This window comes from Cetorhinus maximus, chromosome 8 (genome assembly GCF_964194155.1).
Source record: "Cetorhinus maximus chromosome 8, sCetMax3.hap1.1, whole genome shotgun sequence".
Taxonomy (NCBI): domain Eukaryota; kingdom Metazoa; phylum Chordata; class Chondrichthyes; order Lamniformes; family Cetorhinidae; genus Cetorhinus; species Cetorhinus maximus.
Window position 1 is genome coordinate 100,038,743 of NC_135886.1, and position 13,693 is coordinate 100,052,435.

General features: G+C 40.6%; 1 protein-coding gene across 3 annotated transcripts in view; it reads right to left on the bottom strand.

Moving 5' to 3' along the window:
- The window catches only part of LOC144683841 (bromodomain and WD repeat-containing protein 3-like), a 113,629-nt gene that overhangs the window by 13,631 nt on the left and 86,305 nt on the right, over positions 1–13,693 (bottom strand). For 2 of the 3 annotated variants that reach the window (XM_078547323.1, XM_078547322.1), the window contains exons 30-35: positions 13,226–13,381; positions 12,914–13,034; positions 10,353–10,478; positions 10,179–10,257; positions 1,908–1,961; positions 942–1,091 (exon numbers count right to left, since the gene is read on the bottom strand). In XM_078547323.1, the coding sequence (XP_078403449.1) occupies positions 942–1,091; positions 1,908–1,961; positions 10,179–10,257; positions 10,353–10,478; positions 12,914–13,034; positions 13,226–13,381 (686 nt within the window). The remainder of the gene's footprint in view (positions 1–941; positions 1,092–1,907; positions 1,962–10,178; positions 10,258–10,352; positions 10,479–12,913; positions 13,035–13,225; positions 13,382–13,693) is intronic. The other variant, XM_078547324.1, reaches the window with a different exon arrangement.

Below are 13,693 nucleotides of genomic sequence, written 5' to 3' on the forward strand. Positions count from 1 at the left end.
ACAATATCCAATGTAGGTTCTCAATAATATGAAATTGCAACTGCTTCACACCAATGCTAACGTTGTTATGTAACCGCACCTTAAAAAAAATTGCTTTACAACACCTGCCATGGGCATGCTTTATTTTAACCTGCAAAACTGCCCATTACTTCTTTTGAACTATATTGTTATATTTTATCATTCATTAGGATAGAGGTTAACTGCCTAATTGATACTGGATGCGTGCAGCTCCAACAACACTCAAGAAACTTGACCCCATCCAAGACAAAGCAGCCCACTTGATTAGGGCCCCATCCACAAACATTCACTCCCTCCACCACCGACACAGTGGCAGCAGTGTGTACCATGTATAAGATGCACTGCACAAACTCACCAAGCCTCCTTAGACAGCACCTTCCAAACCCACAATCACTACTATCTAGGAGGGCAAGGGCAGCAAATGCATGGGAACACAACCACCTAAAGTTCCCCTCCAAGCCACAGAACATCCTGACTTGGAAATATATCGCCGTTCCTTCACTGTCACGATCAAAATCCTGGAACTCTCTCCCTAACAGCACTGTGGGCGTACCTAAACCACATGGACTGCAGCGGTTCAAGAAGGCAACTCACCACCACGTTCTCAAGGGCAATTAGGGACGGGCAATAAATGCTTGCTTAGCCAGCAACACCCATATCCCATGAATGATTAAAGATTTTTCTATTAAACCCTTCAGTAAAAATTTGAAGCTGTAAACAGAATAACAAATCACCTGAACCATTGCTAAGTGAGAGGGTGCCGTGTTTTGTAAGGAAATGAATACTAAACCATGTAAAAAAAAGTCTGCTTTAAGGTGAAGCATATCCCTTTAAGTGCTATAGACACATCCTAAGCAGAAACTTAACAGCTACGTGAACTTTAAAATTGTAATAATTTCAACAAAAAAAAATACATCACATACAGGATATGCAAAGAGATCCACCGGCTGTCTAAAAGGTTCAGAGTCCTCGCACTGAAACATGAGATTCAGAAACTCTTTGCACTGTTCTTTCCAAGCATTCACATCAATGCTGAATGCTGGTCTTCTGTTCAATTGCCTTGGAAGCCGATGCTGAGTTAAAAAAGAAATACACTCAATTAAAGACAAATAACTTTGTTGGAGTTGGGAGGGTAAACTGATTGCACTTTATAAACTATAATTTTCAGGGGAAGATGGTGGCGTAGTGGTATTGTCACTGGACTAAAAATCCAGAAACCCGGGCTAATGTTCTGGGACATGGATTTAAATCCCACCATGCTGGTGGAATTTGAATTAAAATGAACAAAATCTGGAATTAGAAGCTAGTCTCAAGTAATGGTGACCATGAGAACATTCCGATTTTCGTAAAAACCATCTGGTTCACGAATGTCCTTTAGGGATGGAAATCTGCCATCCTTATCTAACCTGGCCTACATGTGACTCCAGGCCCAGAGTAATGTGGTTGACTCTTAATTGCCCTCTGAAATGCCCTTTCAAAGGCAATTAGAAATGGGCAACAAATGCTGGCCTTGCTAGCGATGCCCACATCCCATGAAAGAATAAAAAAAAGGGAAGTCCCTCTTTATGGTGAAGGAACAAAGGAGCAGCATGAACAAAGAATGAAAAGGCGGTTTTACATTTTTTTTAGGAGAAATAAGTAGTAACTTTATCAGTCTTCCACATCAAGTGGGGAACTGCAATCAATGGAAGCATGGGTGAGAATTTTAAAATTAGCAGGACTCCTAGTGAAAATAGCTAAGGCTACATTATGTTATGAGATAAGGGTGCAATGCAGGATACGGAATAAAAGGTAACAATTTTGTATACTGAAACAGGTGGACGGGAAAATCAACCTAACAAAACAGTATAATGACAAAGTTTGAAACAGGTGTGCGCTTTTATACTCACTATTGTGTCTGAGGAGGTCCCAGGAGCATCAGAATCTAGTTCTGCAGCTAGTTCCTAGTTTTATTTAAAGAAGTTAAAATTAAAAAAGTGTATCCAGTTAATTTTATTAAAATTGTATATTTTACAGATTAACTTTATTCAGGCAATAGGTCTGCTTGTATCTTTTGCTAAATATTATACTTTTATCCTGTAACATCTAATGACAGTAAATGGAATTGTTTAGAAAATTTTATGAATGTAGAAGTTCATCAGCCGAGAGGCTGAAAGTTTTGGAAAAGTGAGCCTCAGTCAACTCCTTTGCAAACACAACAACAGCAGTCATGGTCAACATTAACGCTGGACACTATGGCAGGAAAGCAATTTCTACATCTGGTGCAGAACAGATTCTGAACACTGACTGCCAATGCCATGGTGACTGGAGTATCATTACAACAACTTATAGAATTATAGAAATTTACAGCATGGAAGGAGGTTTGGCCCATTGTGTCTATGCTGGCTGATAAGGAGTCATCCAACCTAATCCACTCTCTGGCTCTTAGTCTGTAGACTTGTAGGTCATGGCCCTTCTGACGCATATCTAAGCACTTTTTAAATGTGATGAAGATTTCTGCTTCTACCACCCTTTCAAGCAAGGAGTTCCAGACCCCCACCAGTGTGAGAAAAAAACTTCCCTCCAATCCCCTCTCAACCTTCTCCCTTTTACCCTAAATCAATGCTCCCATTCAACCAAGGGGAATAGGGACTTCTTGTCCACTCTATTTAGACCCCTCATAACTTTATACACTTCAGTTAGGTCTACCGAGTCTCCACTATTTTAAAGAAAACCACACTAGCTGAACCAATCTTTCCTCAATTAAAATTCTCCATTCCTGGCAACACCCTGGTAAATCTCCTTTGAGCCCTCTCTATTGCAATCACATCTTTCCTACACGTGGTGACAAGAACTGCATGCAGTTATCCAGCTGTGGCCAAACCAGTGTTTTATACAGTTCCTGCATAATCTACCTGCTCCTATATTCTGTGCTACAGCTAATAAAGACAAGCATCCCGTTTACCTTCTTGACGACCTCATCTACCTGTCCAGCTACTTTCAGGGATCTGTGGACATGCACTCTAATTCCCTCTACACCTTTCGGTATTTTACCATTTACTGTGTATTCCCTTGCCTTGTTAGCCTCCCCCAAATGCATTACCTCACATAGATCGTTCCCTCTGGGACACCCTGGTCCACTCCTCCATCACCCCCTACACCTCAATCCCGCCCCTCGGCACATTCCCATGCAACCGCAGAAGGTGCAACACCTGCCCCTTTACTTCCCCCCTCCTCGCCGTCCAAGGGCCCAAATACTCCTTTCAAGTGAAGCAGCACTTCACTTGCACTTCCCTCAATTTAGTCTACTGCATTCGTTGCTCCCAATGCGGTCTCCTCTACATTGGAGAGACCAAACGCAGACTGGGTGACCGCTTTGCGAAACACCTTTGGACTGTCCGCAAGCATGACCCAGACCTGCCTGTCGCTTGCCATTTCAACACACTACCCTGCTCTCATGCCCACATGCCCATCCTTGGCCTGCTGCAATGTCCCAGTGAAGCTCAACGCAAACTGGAGGAACAGCGCCTCATCTTCCGACTAGGCACTTTGCAGTTCAACACCTTCAGATCATGAGCTCTCGCCTCCATCCCCACCCCCTTTTCAATCCCCCCTTTTCCAATAATTTATAATTATTTTAAAAAAAATATATTTTTCTTTTCCCACCTAATTCCATTATTTTTAAATGTATCTCCATGCATTGTTTTATCTTTACCTTTTAGCCTATTTCGATCCCTCCCCCCCCACCCCACCCCCACTAAGGCTATCTGTCGCTTGCTCGTCCTGCTTTCTACCCTTAATGTCATCATTAGCACATTCCTTAGCTAATATCACCACCATCAACACCCCTTTGTCATTTTGTCTATGACATCTTTGGCAACCTCTTCTTTGCCTCCATCTATCACTGGCCCTCTATCCAGCTCTACCTGTCCCACCCCCCTCAACCAGCTTATATTTCACCTCATTTCTATATTTCTTAGTTCTGATGAAGAGTCACATGGACTCGAAATGCTAACTGTATTCCTCTCCGCAGATGCTGTCAGACCTGCTGAGTTTTTCCAGCTATTTTTGTTTTTGTTGCATTACCTCACACTTCACCAGATTGAACTCCAGCTGCCGCTGTGCTGCTTATCTGACTAGTCCGTTAATTATCATCCTGCAGTCTATACATTTCTTCTTCACAGTCAACCATACAGTCATTGTTTCCATCAGCTGCAAACTTCTTAATTATACCCACAAAACGTGTGCCCAAATCTTTGATATATACCACAAAAAGCAAGGGACCTTGTATGGAGTCCTGGAAATAGCCTTCTAGTCACAAAAATACTCTATCAACCATTAACCTTTGCTTAATAAAAAACAGAAAATGCTTTAAAAGCTCAGCAGGTCCGGCAGCATCTATGGAGAGAGAAACAGAGTTAAAGTTTTGAGTCCAATATGACTCATCTTTGGAACTCGTAATACCCTTTGCTTCCTGTGTCTGAGACAATTTTGGATCCAACTTGCCACTGTGCTTTGGATCGTATAGGCTTTTATTTCCTTGACCAGTCTGCCATGTGGGACACAAGCCTTGCTAAAATCCTTAGGGACTACGTCAAATGCACTACTCTCATCGATTTTCTCCTCGTTTTTCCTCAAAAAAAAAATCAATGTTAGCTAGACACGACTCTCCCTTGATAAATCTGTGCTGTCTTTAATTAATATTTGTCTTTCCAAATGAAGATTTATCCTGTCACTCAATTTTTTCCCAATAATTTTCTTACCACCAAGATTAGGCTAACTGACCTACAATTACTCAGTCTTTCCCTTTCTCCCTTTTTAAACAATGACATATTAGGTGCCCCCCAGCCTTCTGATACCACAGCTGTAGGCAGAGACAATTACAAAAATGATGGTCAGAGCCCTCACTATTTCTTCTCTTGCCAGCCTAGAATACATTTCATCCAGGCCTGGGGATTTATCCAATTTTCTTCAATGTCAAACAAGACTCCTTAATTCTGCCTCCCCTACAATGTTAATTTCATTTAATATTTCACACTCCTCCCACCAACTGCAATGTCTCCATCAACGCTCTTTTGGGAAAACTGATGCTAAGTATTCATTAAGAACCATAACCATGTCCTTCACCTCTACACACGGGTTACCCTTATGGTCCCTAATAGGCCTTACTCTTTCTTTAGTTATTGTTTTGCTCTTTATGTATTCAAGAAAAACAAACTTTGGATTTTTCTTGATTTTACTTGCCAATATTTTTTTCATGCCCTCTCTTTGCTTTTCAAATTTCCTTTATAATTTTGCCCTACACTTTACATTCTAGGTTTTTTGGCAGTATTGAGCTCTGGGCATCTGAAATCAACGTCCCTTCTTTTCATTATGCTCTCCTTTAAGCTCCTTGACATCAAGGGGCTCTGGATTTGTTAGTCCTACCCTTTTTCTTTAAGGAAACACCCTTGCTCTGAGCCCTCCATCTCTTCCTTGAATGTCTCTCACTGATCTGGCATTGCTTTACCTTCAAGCAGCTGTTTCCAGTCCACCTTAGCTAAATCACATCTCGGCTTCATAAAACTGTTTCCCCAGTTGAAAGCCTTTATTCCTGGTCTCTCTTTATCCTTTTCCATAACTATCCTAAATTTAACTGAATTTTGATCACTTCCACCAAAATGCTCCCCAACTGTTACACCTTCCACCAGCCCAGCTTCATTCTCTAAAATGAAGTTGAGAATTGCCCCATGCCTCCCCCACCTTCTGACATTGGCTAAAAAAAATTCTCCTGAATGCATTAAGAATTCTGCTCCCACTATGCCTCTCACAACAGTTCTATCTCAGTTAATATTAGGATAGTTGAAATCGCCCACTATTACTGCACTATTATTTTTGCACTTCCTCAGAGATTTGCCTACATTTCCCTCTGGTTTTCTGGGGGTCTATACTACACACCCAGTAGAGTATGACCCCTTTTTCATTCTTCAGTTCAACCCATATGGCCTCATTTGATGATACTTCAACCATATCATCCCTTCTTACAACTATAACGGTTTCTTTAATCAATATTGCAATGCCCGCATTCTTTTTTATCCCCTCAATTTCATCTGAAAACTAACAAGGAATGTTGATCTGCTATTCCTGCCCTTCTTTCAGCCATGTCTCAATAATAACTAAATCATATTCCCACAGGTCAATTTGTGCTCTCAGCTCATCTGCCTTATTCCTTAGACTTCTTCCAATAAAATATACACTATTTAGCAATAGTGAACGCCCTTGTTTTCTATTTCCTAGCCTTTGTTTCATCTGTCTTCCAACATTTTCTGCCTTTCATTTCCAACTTCTCTTCCCTTCATTCTGAATTTATTCTCAGGTTCCCATCCCCCTGTTAAACTAGTTTAAATTCTCAACTACACTAGCAACCCCCCAGGCAAGGATATTAGGCCCCATCCTGTTGAGGTGCAACCTGTCCAGCTTGTACCTAGAAGCAGTCCCAATGCCTTAGGAATCTAATCCCCTCCCTCCTGCACCATCTCTCCAGGCATGTATTCATTGGCTCTATTTTCCTATTTCTGCACTCACTAGCACAAGGCACTGGTGTCATGAAATCCATTGAACTGTGTGTCCCCGGGGGTTAAATTAGCAGGCTGTAGAGAAACTCACCAAAGCTCCTTAGGCAGAACCTGCCAAACCCATGACCCCTACCAGCTAGAAGGACAAGGGCAGAAGATACATGGGAACACCACAGCCTGCAAGATCACCCCCCAAGCCGCTCACCATCCCAATTTGGAAATATATCGCCATTCCTTTACTGTCATTGCATCAAAATCCTGGAATTCCCTTCCTAACAGCACAGTGGGTGTACATACACTATGTGGACTGCAGCGGTTCAAGAAAGCAGCTCACCACCACCTTCCCAAGGGCAATTAGGGATGGGCAAGAAATGCAGGCCTAGTCAGAGACGTCCACATACCATAAATCAATAAAAAATTGTAACATTTATGATACAGGGTGTTACAATACTTGTTACATTGATTCCTGCCTAGTAACAGATGATGGCATAGTGGCACTATCACTGGACTAGTAATCTAGAGGTCCAGGCTAATGCTCTGGTGACACAGGTTCAAATCCCACCATGGCAGCTGGTAGAATTTAAGCTCAATTAATAAGTCTGGAATTGAAATCTAGTCTCAGTGGTGGTGACCATGACAACTATTATCGATTGTCGTAAAAACCCATCTGTTTCACTAATGTCTTTTAGGGAAGGAAATTTGCCATCCTTACCCGGTCTGGCCTACATGTGACTCCAGATCTACAGCAATGTGGTTGGCTCTTAACTGCCCTCTGAAATGGCCCTAGCAAGCCACTCAGTTCAAGAGCAATTAGGTATGGGCAACAAATGCTGGCCTTGTCAGCAACACTCTCATCCTATGAAAGAGTAAAAAAAACAATGGTGGGACCCTCTAGGAGTGTTTTGATAGATCAACAGATCAGTTCAACAGCTCTTCCTGAGGCAGTTTCAGGGAGACTGCCAGCCAACAAGTGCCAGAGACGGGGACAGGCAGACATCCCAGTTAAGTGGAGTTAAAAAGTTAGAAAGAGAGACAGAAACAGGTCCCAGTTAAAAGAAAGGAGCAGAGAAACAGGCTGCAACTTAAAAGAGTGAGCTGCGGGGAGCAGACTTTAAGTAAAGAGGGCAAAGGTTCTGCTTGACATGGCCACAGATCCGAAACTGTGCTTGTAAGCTGGTGTTCGAGTGTACTCAGGAATTTAGGGAAAAGGAATCTCAGAAGGTGAGATTGAAGCCCTGTGAGGTGGGCCATTGTTAAAGCCGTTCCAAGTGGGAGTGATATTTGGAGAGAATTCCAAGGCAGGATCTTCAAATGTGGAGATTGGAAACCCTTGTGAAAAAGACGAAGTTTCATTGAGATTGGTTGGCTCACAATGTGACGGGCGTCTGGGTGGGGTGTTGAGAAATCCATGGAATCTGACTTCATGCTACCCTGAATGTTAGAATACAAGACCGATTTGTAAATTATTTTATCTTTCTGAACTTGCGTAGTAAAGTTTCTTTTCATTTGTTCAAAGCCCGTGGAATCTTGTGGCTTTATTCCAAAAGGAAGTGTCTTGAGAATCTCAACCTTTAACTAGTTTAAACAAAATGTTACTGGTCCCAAACTGGACATCGCCCCACATCCCGGCGTCTGGCCAAGGATCATAACACAATGTAATCAGAGGATTACTACGCCTTTGAGGTCCTGCTTTTCTATTTCTCTCCTAACTCTCTCAACGCTGTCTTACATTGATATAGTGCCCTTAAAGTAATAAAACAGCCAAGATGTTTCGCAGGAGCATTATAAAATAAAATATGATACAGAGCCACATGAGGTGGTATTAGGTCAGGTGACCAAAAGCTTGGTCAAAAAGGTTCTTAAAGGGGGAAAGTAAAATAGTTAAAGAGGTACAAGGAGGGAACTCAGAGGTTAGGGCCTAGACAATGGAAGGCACAACCACCAATTGTGGAGATGAAGCGAATATCTACCAAGGAAAGCCTCAGTTCAACACAGCTGGTTGTCCTACTGGAGAAGATAACTACTAATTGACATCTTAGTACTAATTCAATAATAGTTTCTAGTTTAAACTTGAGAAGAATATGCCAGCTCCAGTAGATCCCAAGGTCTTCTCCTCAGTTTGGTGTTTATTTCCTACATTGTAACAGTGGTTTCACTTCAAAAATTCTTTGTTGGCTGTAAGGCCCCTTTCATGACTGGCCCATAAAATAGCCAGGACCTGTACTTAACTTATGCCATCACTGCTGCTACTACTGTTACATGGAAAGGCTGAAGAACAAGGTGAGGGGGCAGGAATTGAGCTGGAAGAGAAATACTAAGCACTGCAGAATTCTATCTTAGGACAAAAAGAGAAGAGGAAGCCCTGGCCATATCCAGGAGGGATTTAACTTCTGGGGTGGTGCCAAAAAAGTCAGTGGAGAACCAGTGGCAAATGTAACAGGGCATGGGCTCAGTTAAGAGAAGTGGCAAGTATTGTTGTCAAGAATAAATAAAATGGGATAAGAGAGGAGAGAGCTTAGCTTGGCCAAGGGATGGTTGTCCCTAAGCTTCCCTTCTCCTAATGTCAATGTTGCAGCCAAAACATGGGCCAAAGAATGACAATGCCAAACTGGATTACATAGGCAGACCACACAGTTCTGACAATCATGAGCAAATTGAAATTCGGATCCTACTCACTGACATTCAGTTATGCTCTGGTCTGTAGGAGGGAAATAGTCAGGGTTAGGGCCCTGATGGCTAAAAGGATATCTGGCTGGCGTCATGTTCAGTGCTTGAGAGTGTGTTTTCTATTAGAGGTTGCCTTGCTTTGATGCTATCAGAATCTTCAGGCTTGTAGACCTGCCTTGAGGACTTGACTGCATTAAAAGAGGACGCTGTCATTCCACATTCAAAAGATTACCAAAAGATGAAACATGGAAGTTTAACAGGTAGGAAGGGACAATGGAAGCTAACACTAGGTACTGGAGTGGAAGTGAATTTGAAATCTATACCAAGAGTTTTGCAGCTATCATAGAGATGAACAGCACAGGAGGCGGCCATTCAATCCATTGTATCTGTACTGGCTCCTGTAAAGAGCAGTCAGATTTAGTCCCACATCCCGCTTTTTGTCCATAACACTAAGTTTCTCATTCTCAAATAACTTCCAATTCAGTTTTAAAATTATTTGGGGAATCAGATTCCACCACCTTATTAGTTATTAGTTCAAGATCCTGACAACCCAGTGAAAAAATTTTGCCTTGTCTCCCCTCTAAATCTATGACCTCTGGATAGTGACCCACTCAAAGATTAGATTTCCTCTACCTACTCTATCAAAGCTTCTCATCATCTTGAAAACCTCCATTAGGTCACCTGTATTCTTCTCTGTTCCAATGAGGACAGTCCTAACTTGTCCAACCTCGCCCCATAACTGAAGTTAAGTGCGTTACACAATGATCATCACCTATTGGGAAAATATCTATTTGACTTGAACTAAACAGGAAACCATTCCAATTTCCAAAATCTCTTTTTGGTGAATTTGATTTTGAATGGACACTATCTCTAATCTCTTAGATAAAGTAAACCAAGTTAGTTTGATAACTTTTGATGCGAGTGTAGTTAATAATCCAACCTCTTAGAAAGATATCTTACCTTGTCATTTTCATCACTGCTAAGTTCCTCTCTCTTAACTTTCTCATATAGCTCTAATATACTGGTGCAGCTCTGATCCCTATAAATACAAAAAATTCAGGTGGTAAACCATGGGGTAAAATCAAACATTATGAACAACAAAGTTTGCTGTGTTTATCAAAGAAACCAACTCACCCAATAAACTGAAGTAAGACATCTGTAATTAACTTTGCAGACTTGACAATTGGACTATCAAGCTCATTGAAAGTCCTAGCATTATGTTCAATGTATCTTACTTCCCACATCAGGGCAGAAACTGTCCTATAATTCAGATGTTAACAAGTTAATAGCATGTCTACTGTCAACCCAGCACAGTTTACAACCTCACTGTAAAATGTTCCAATTAGTGTTGCAAGTACTATTTTTTTCACTTTATTGCTATTCATCGACAAGAAATAAAACCAAACATATTGTGATGACATTGGTTTAATACCCACAACACTCAATTGCCAACTTCAGTTAATTTGATCATCAGCAAGAGAGAAGTGACTTGGCACATCTAAAAAAGTCCAGAGTTGGTAACAAAAGTGTTCGCCAAGTAGTGCAAAGATTAAGTGTTGCACCAAACAAAACATTCTGACTAAAAACAGAAAACGCTGGAAGAACTCAGCAGGTCTGGCAGCATCTATGGAGAGAGAAACAGAGTTAACATTTTGAGTCTGTGTGATTCTTCTTGACCATAATACTAGGAGTTTCAGTGAGCTCTGAGGAGTCATACGGACTCGAAACGTTAACTCTGTTTCTCTCTCTCAGATGCTGCCAGACCTGCTGAGTTCTATCTAGCATTTTCTGTTTTAGTTCTGATTTCCAGCACCCATAGTATTTTGCTTTTAAAACACTCTACCTGCTTTACAACATAATCATTAATGAACAGAAACACAAAATTGTTTTGAGAAAGGGGAAAAATTGCCAGAAAAGTTGACCAAAGGCTAAACATAAAAAGATACTTTTCCCTATGTCAAAACAACAGTGACAAACACCATTTGAGGATATAGAGAAAGGAAAAGCGTGGTCCCAGCCAGAACATCTAAATGAATGGAACAGGTGGTATCAAACAACATTCACAAGCGTTTTGAATGACAAATACACCCCCAAAAAAGGGTGATGTGACACACTGCAGTACCAAAGAACAGATTTTTGGATTGGCAGGATACTGCTTCAACATCCTCCTCCCAACCACATTTAATCTCAGCTACACTTCTCTTGAGCAAAGTGGGGGACAATAAATTACAACAAATGTTATCATTCGCAATGACATTGTTCTAGGTCTGCAAGTAGGTTCACTCAACTCCAAGTGGTATGTAGGGTAATAAGGAAGCAGAATTATTCTAAGCCATTGTGCAATTTGGATTTGTGACAGTAACACATCTCTGTGGCTGACGCTACCTTTTGGGTAATGTCTCGATTGGTTTTCTTCTCATAAAACTTTCATAGCAGTTTTAACAGTAATCACATCTTAGAGTGTGATTAAAAGAATGGGCTTCCTGTGTCCCCCTTTAGAGGCAGCTCCTAATTAAATATATGGAAATAGGTTCATTAGAACATTTACATTTCTGGTACGTCTGGTCTAGAAACCAAACATACTGATGATATTCATTTGGCATGAAGTTGACTGATGAAATAATATATGTGCTCAAAAATTCTAATGCTGTTGCTGAAGTGTACAATGTAGATTTCTGTATTAATGCTAAGAAATAAATTTCAGAAAATATTTTTGAAGGAAATCTCAATCTTGTCTTTCCCCCATTGGATATTTGGGTGAACCTGTTTGTGCATGGAGCATACACCGAGGAACAACAGGATTAAAAGAAAATAAAATCTGCTTTAACTGGTAACAGAACTGTGATCCATGACTAAAACATGACTTGCCTTTGATAATCAGTTTCATTAAACTTGCGCGTAACCACATAAAACAATATGAGAAACAATGTGAACATATGATGGAAAACAAATGACTGGAACCCTGAAATTACACCATACAATGCAAGCATTAGTTCATTTTTCCACTAAAATAATAGAGAAGGGAATTCAGATGAAAGTCTTTGAAGGCAGAAATTCAGTTTTGGGGAGGTGGAGGGGGGAGACAGGAGGGGAGTGTAGAGCGTGGAGCAAAACAGGGTGCTGTTTTGGATTGGCCACACACACTACTCAGCAATTGATTCTTAACCTACTGACTGCAACAGAACCGAATGTCAGGCACTGCGTAAATTGCGTGGCCAATCCCGAATCTCGTATTTTGTCCCACTGACAGAGAAAACATTTCTACCCCTTTTAAGTTTTTGTCTGCTAACATTTCACAGCATACTTCAGCACATAGGTGCTTACATTCAGAAATACACTGGACTGGTATCCAGAGGTCATAAATTCACATTCCAGTATGCACTGGACTGGTATCCAGAGATCATAAATTCATATTCCATCAGAGATAAAAATGCATCTGAAATGGAATTCAATAAACCTCGTAATTTGTCCATTAATATTCTTCAGGTAAGAAATCTATTACTCAACTCAGTCCGGTTTACACATGATTCTAGTCCCACAATGTGTGCTGAAATCTTTAACACCCTGTGAAGTTGCTCAATTGTTTAAAAAAAGCTTTCCCATCACCACCTTTTCAGGGCAATGAGGAATGGAGAACAAATGCAAAGAGCTGAACTGAAGCAAACTTTTTTGCTGAAGCAGAAACGAAAACCCACCTATAAAACCCGTTTTCTAATTTCTTCTTGATGGTGCTTAGGTCTGTTGGATATGCAACCACAGTGCAATACAGCGGGTAAGCACAGAGATCCACAGGGGCACAAAAAGGTGCTGCCATTTCTGTCAAATAAATTAAAATTTGTATAATTACTATTTGTTGAATTTCTCTAAAACAAACATTTATCTTTCAAACATCTGAACTATGACATAAAACTATGAAAGAAAATTCAGAAAGCTGAATTTTAAACTTATCTACACAATAGATTGAATTTATGGTTTAAAATTTAAATTCAATTGCATTGGACAATTACCAAGTGTAAGCAGTTGATCGATTCCCTGAATGATACGTTTATGTTCTTCATCTGCAGAGCCGGATCCCCATTCACCCTCCTGAGGTTTATATATCAAGTCTTTAAGCTCCTCTGGAGTGACAGGGACACTGGCACCAATTTCTTCAGGATAGGTAGCTGAAAAACCACACACCATTGATGCAAAAAGGTAGTTGTTTTGCATATTAAAAAGACATTTATCCTCAGATTCCATCAAACAGATTCGAACTCCTTTATAATTATATTAAAATACAGTAAACTGAAGCAAAGCTATACTAAATAGCAGTTTTGCAACTGTTGGAAGTGCATCTCATTTGTGAGGTATTAACTTTGAAATAGACTAATTGCTGTGGCATCATAATTGATGAATATAATTTGGATCAGAACTGCGAATTACAAAACCTGATTTTGTGGGAAAACATTCTACAATGGCTCCTACAACAACTTTTT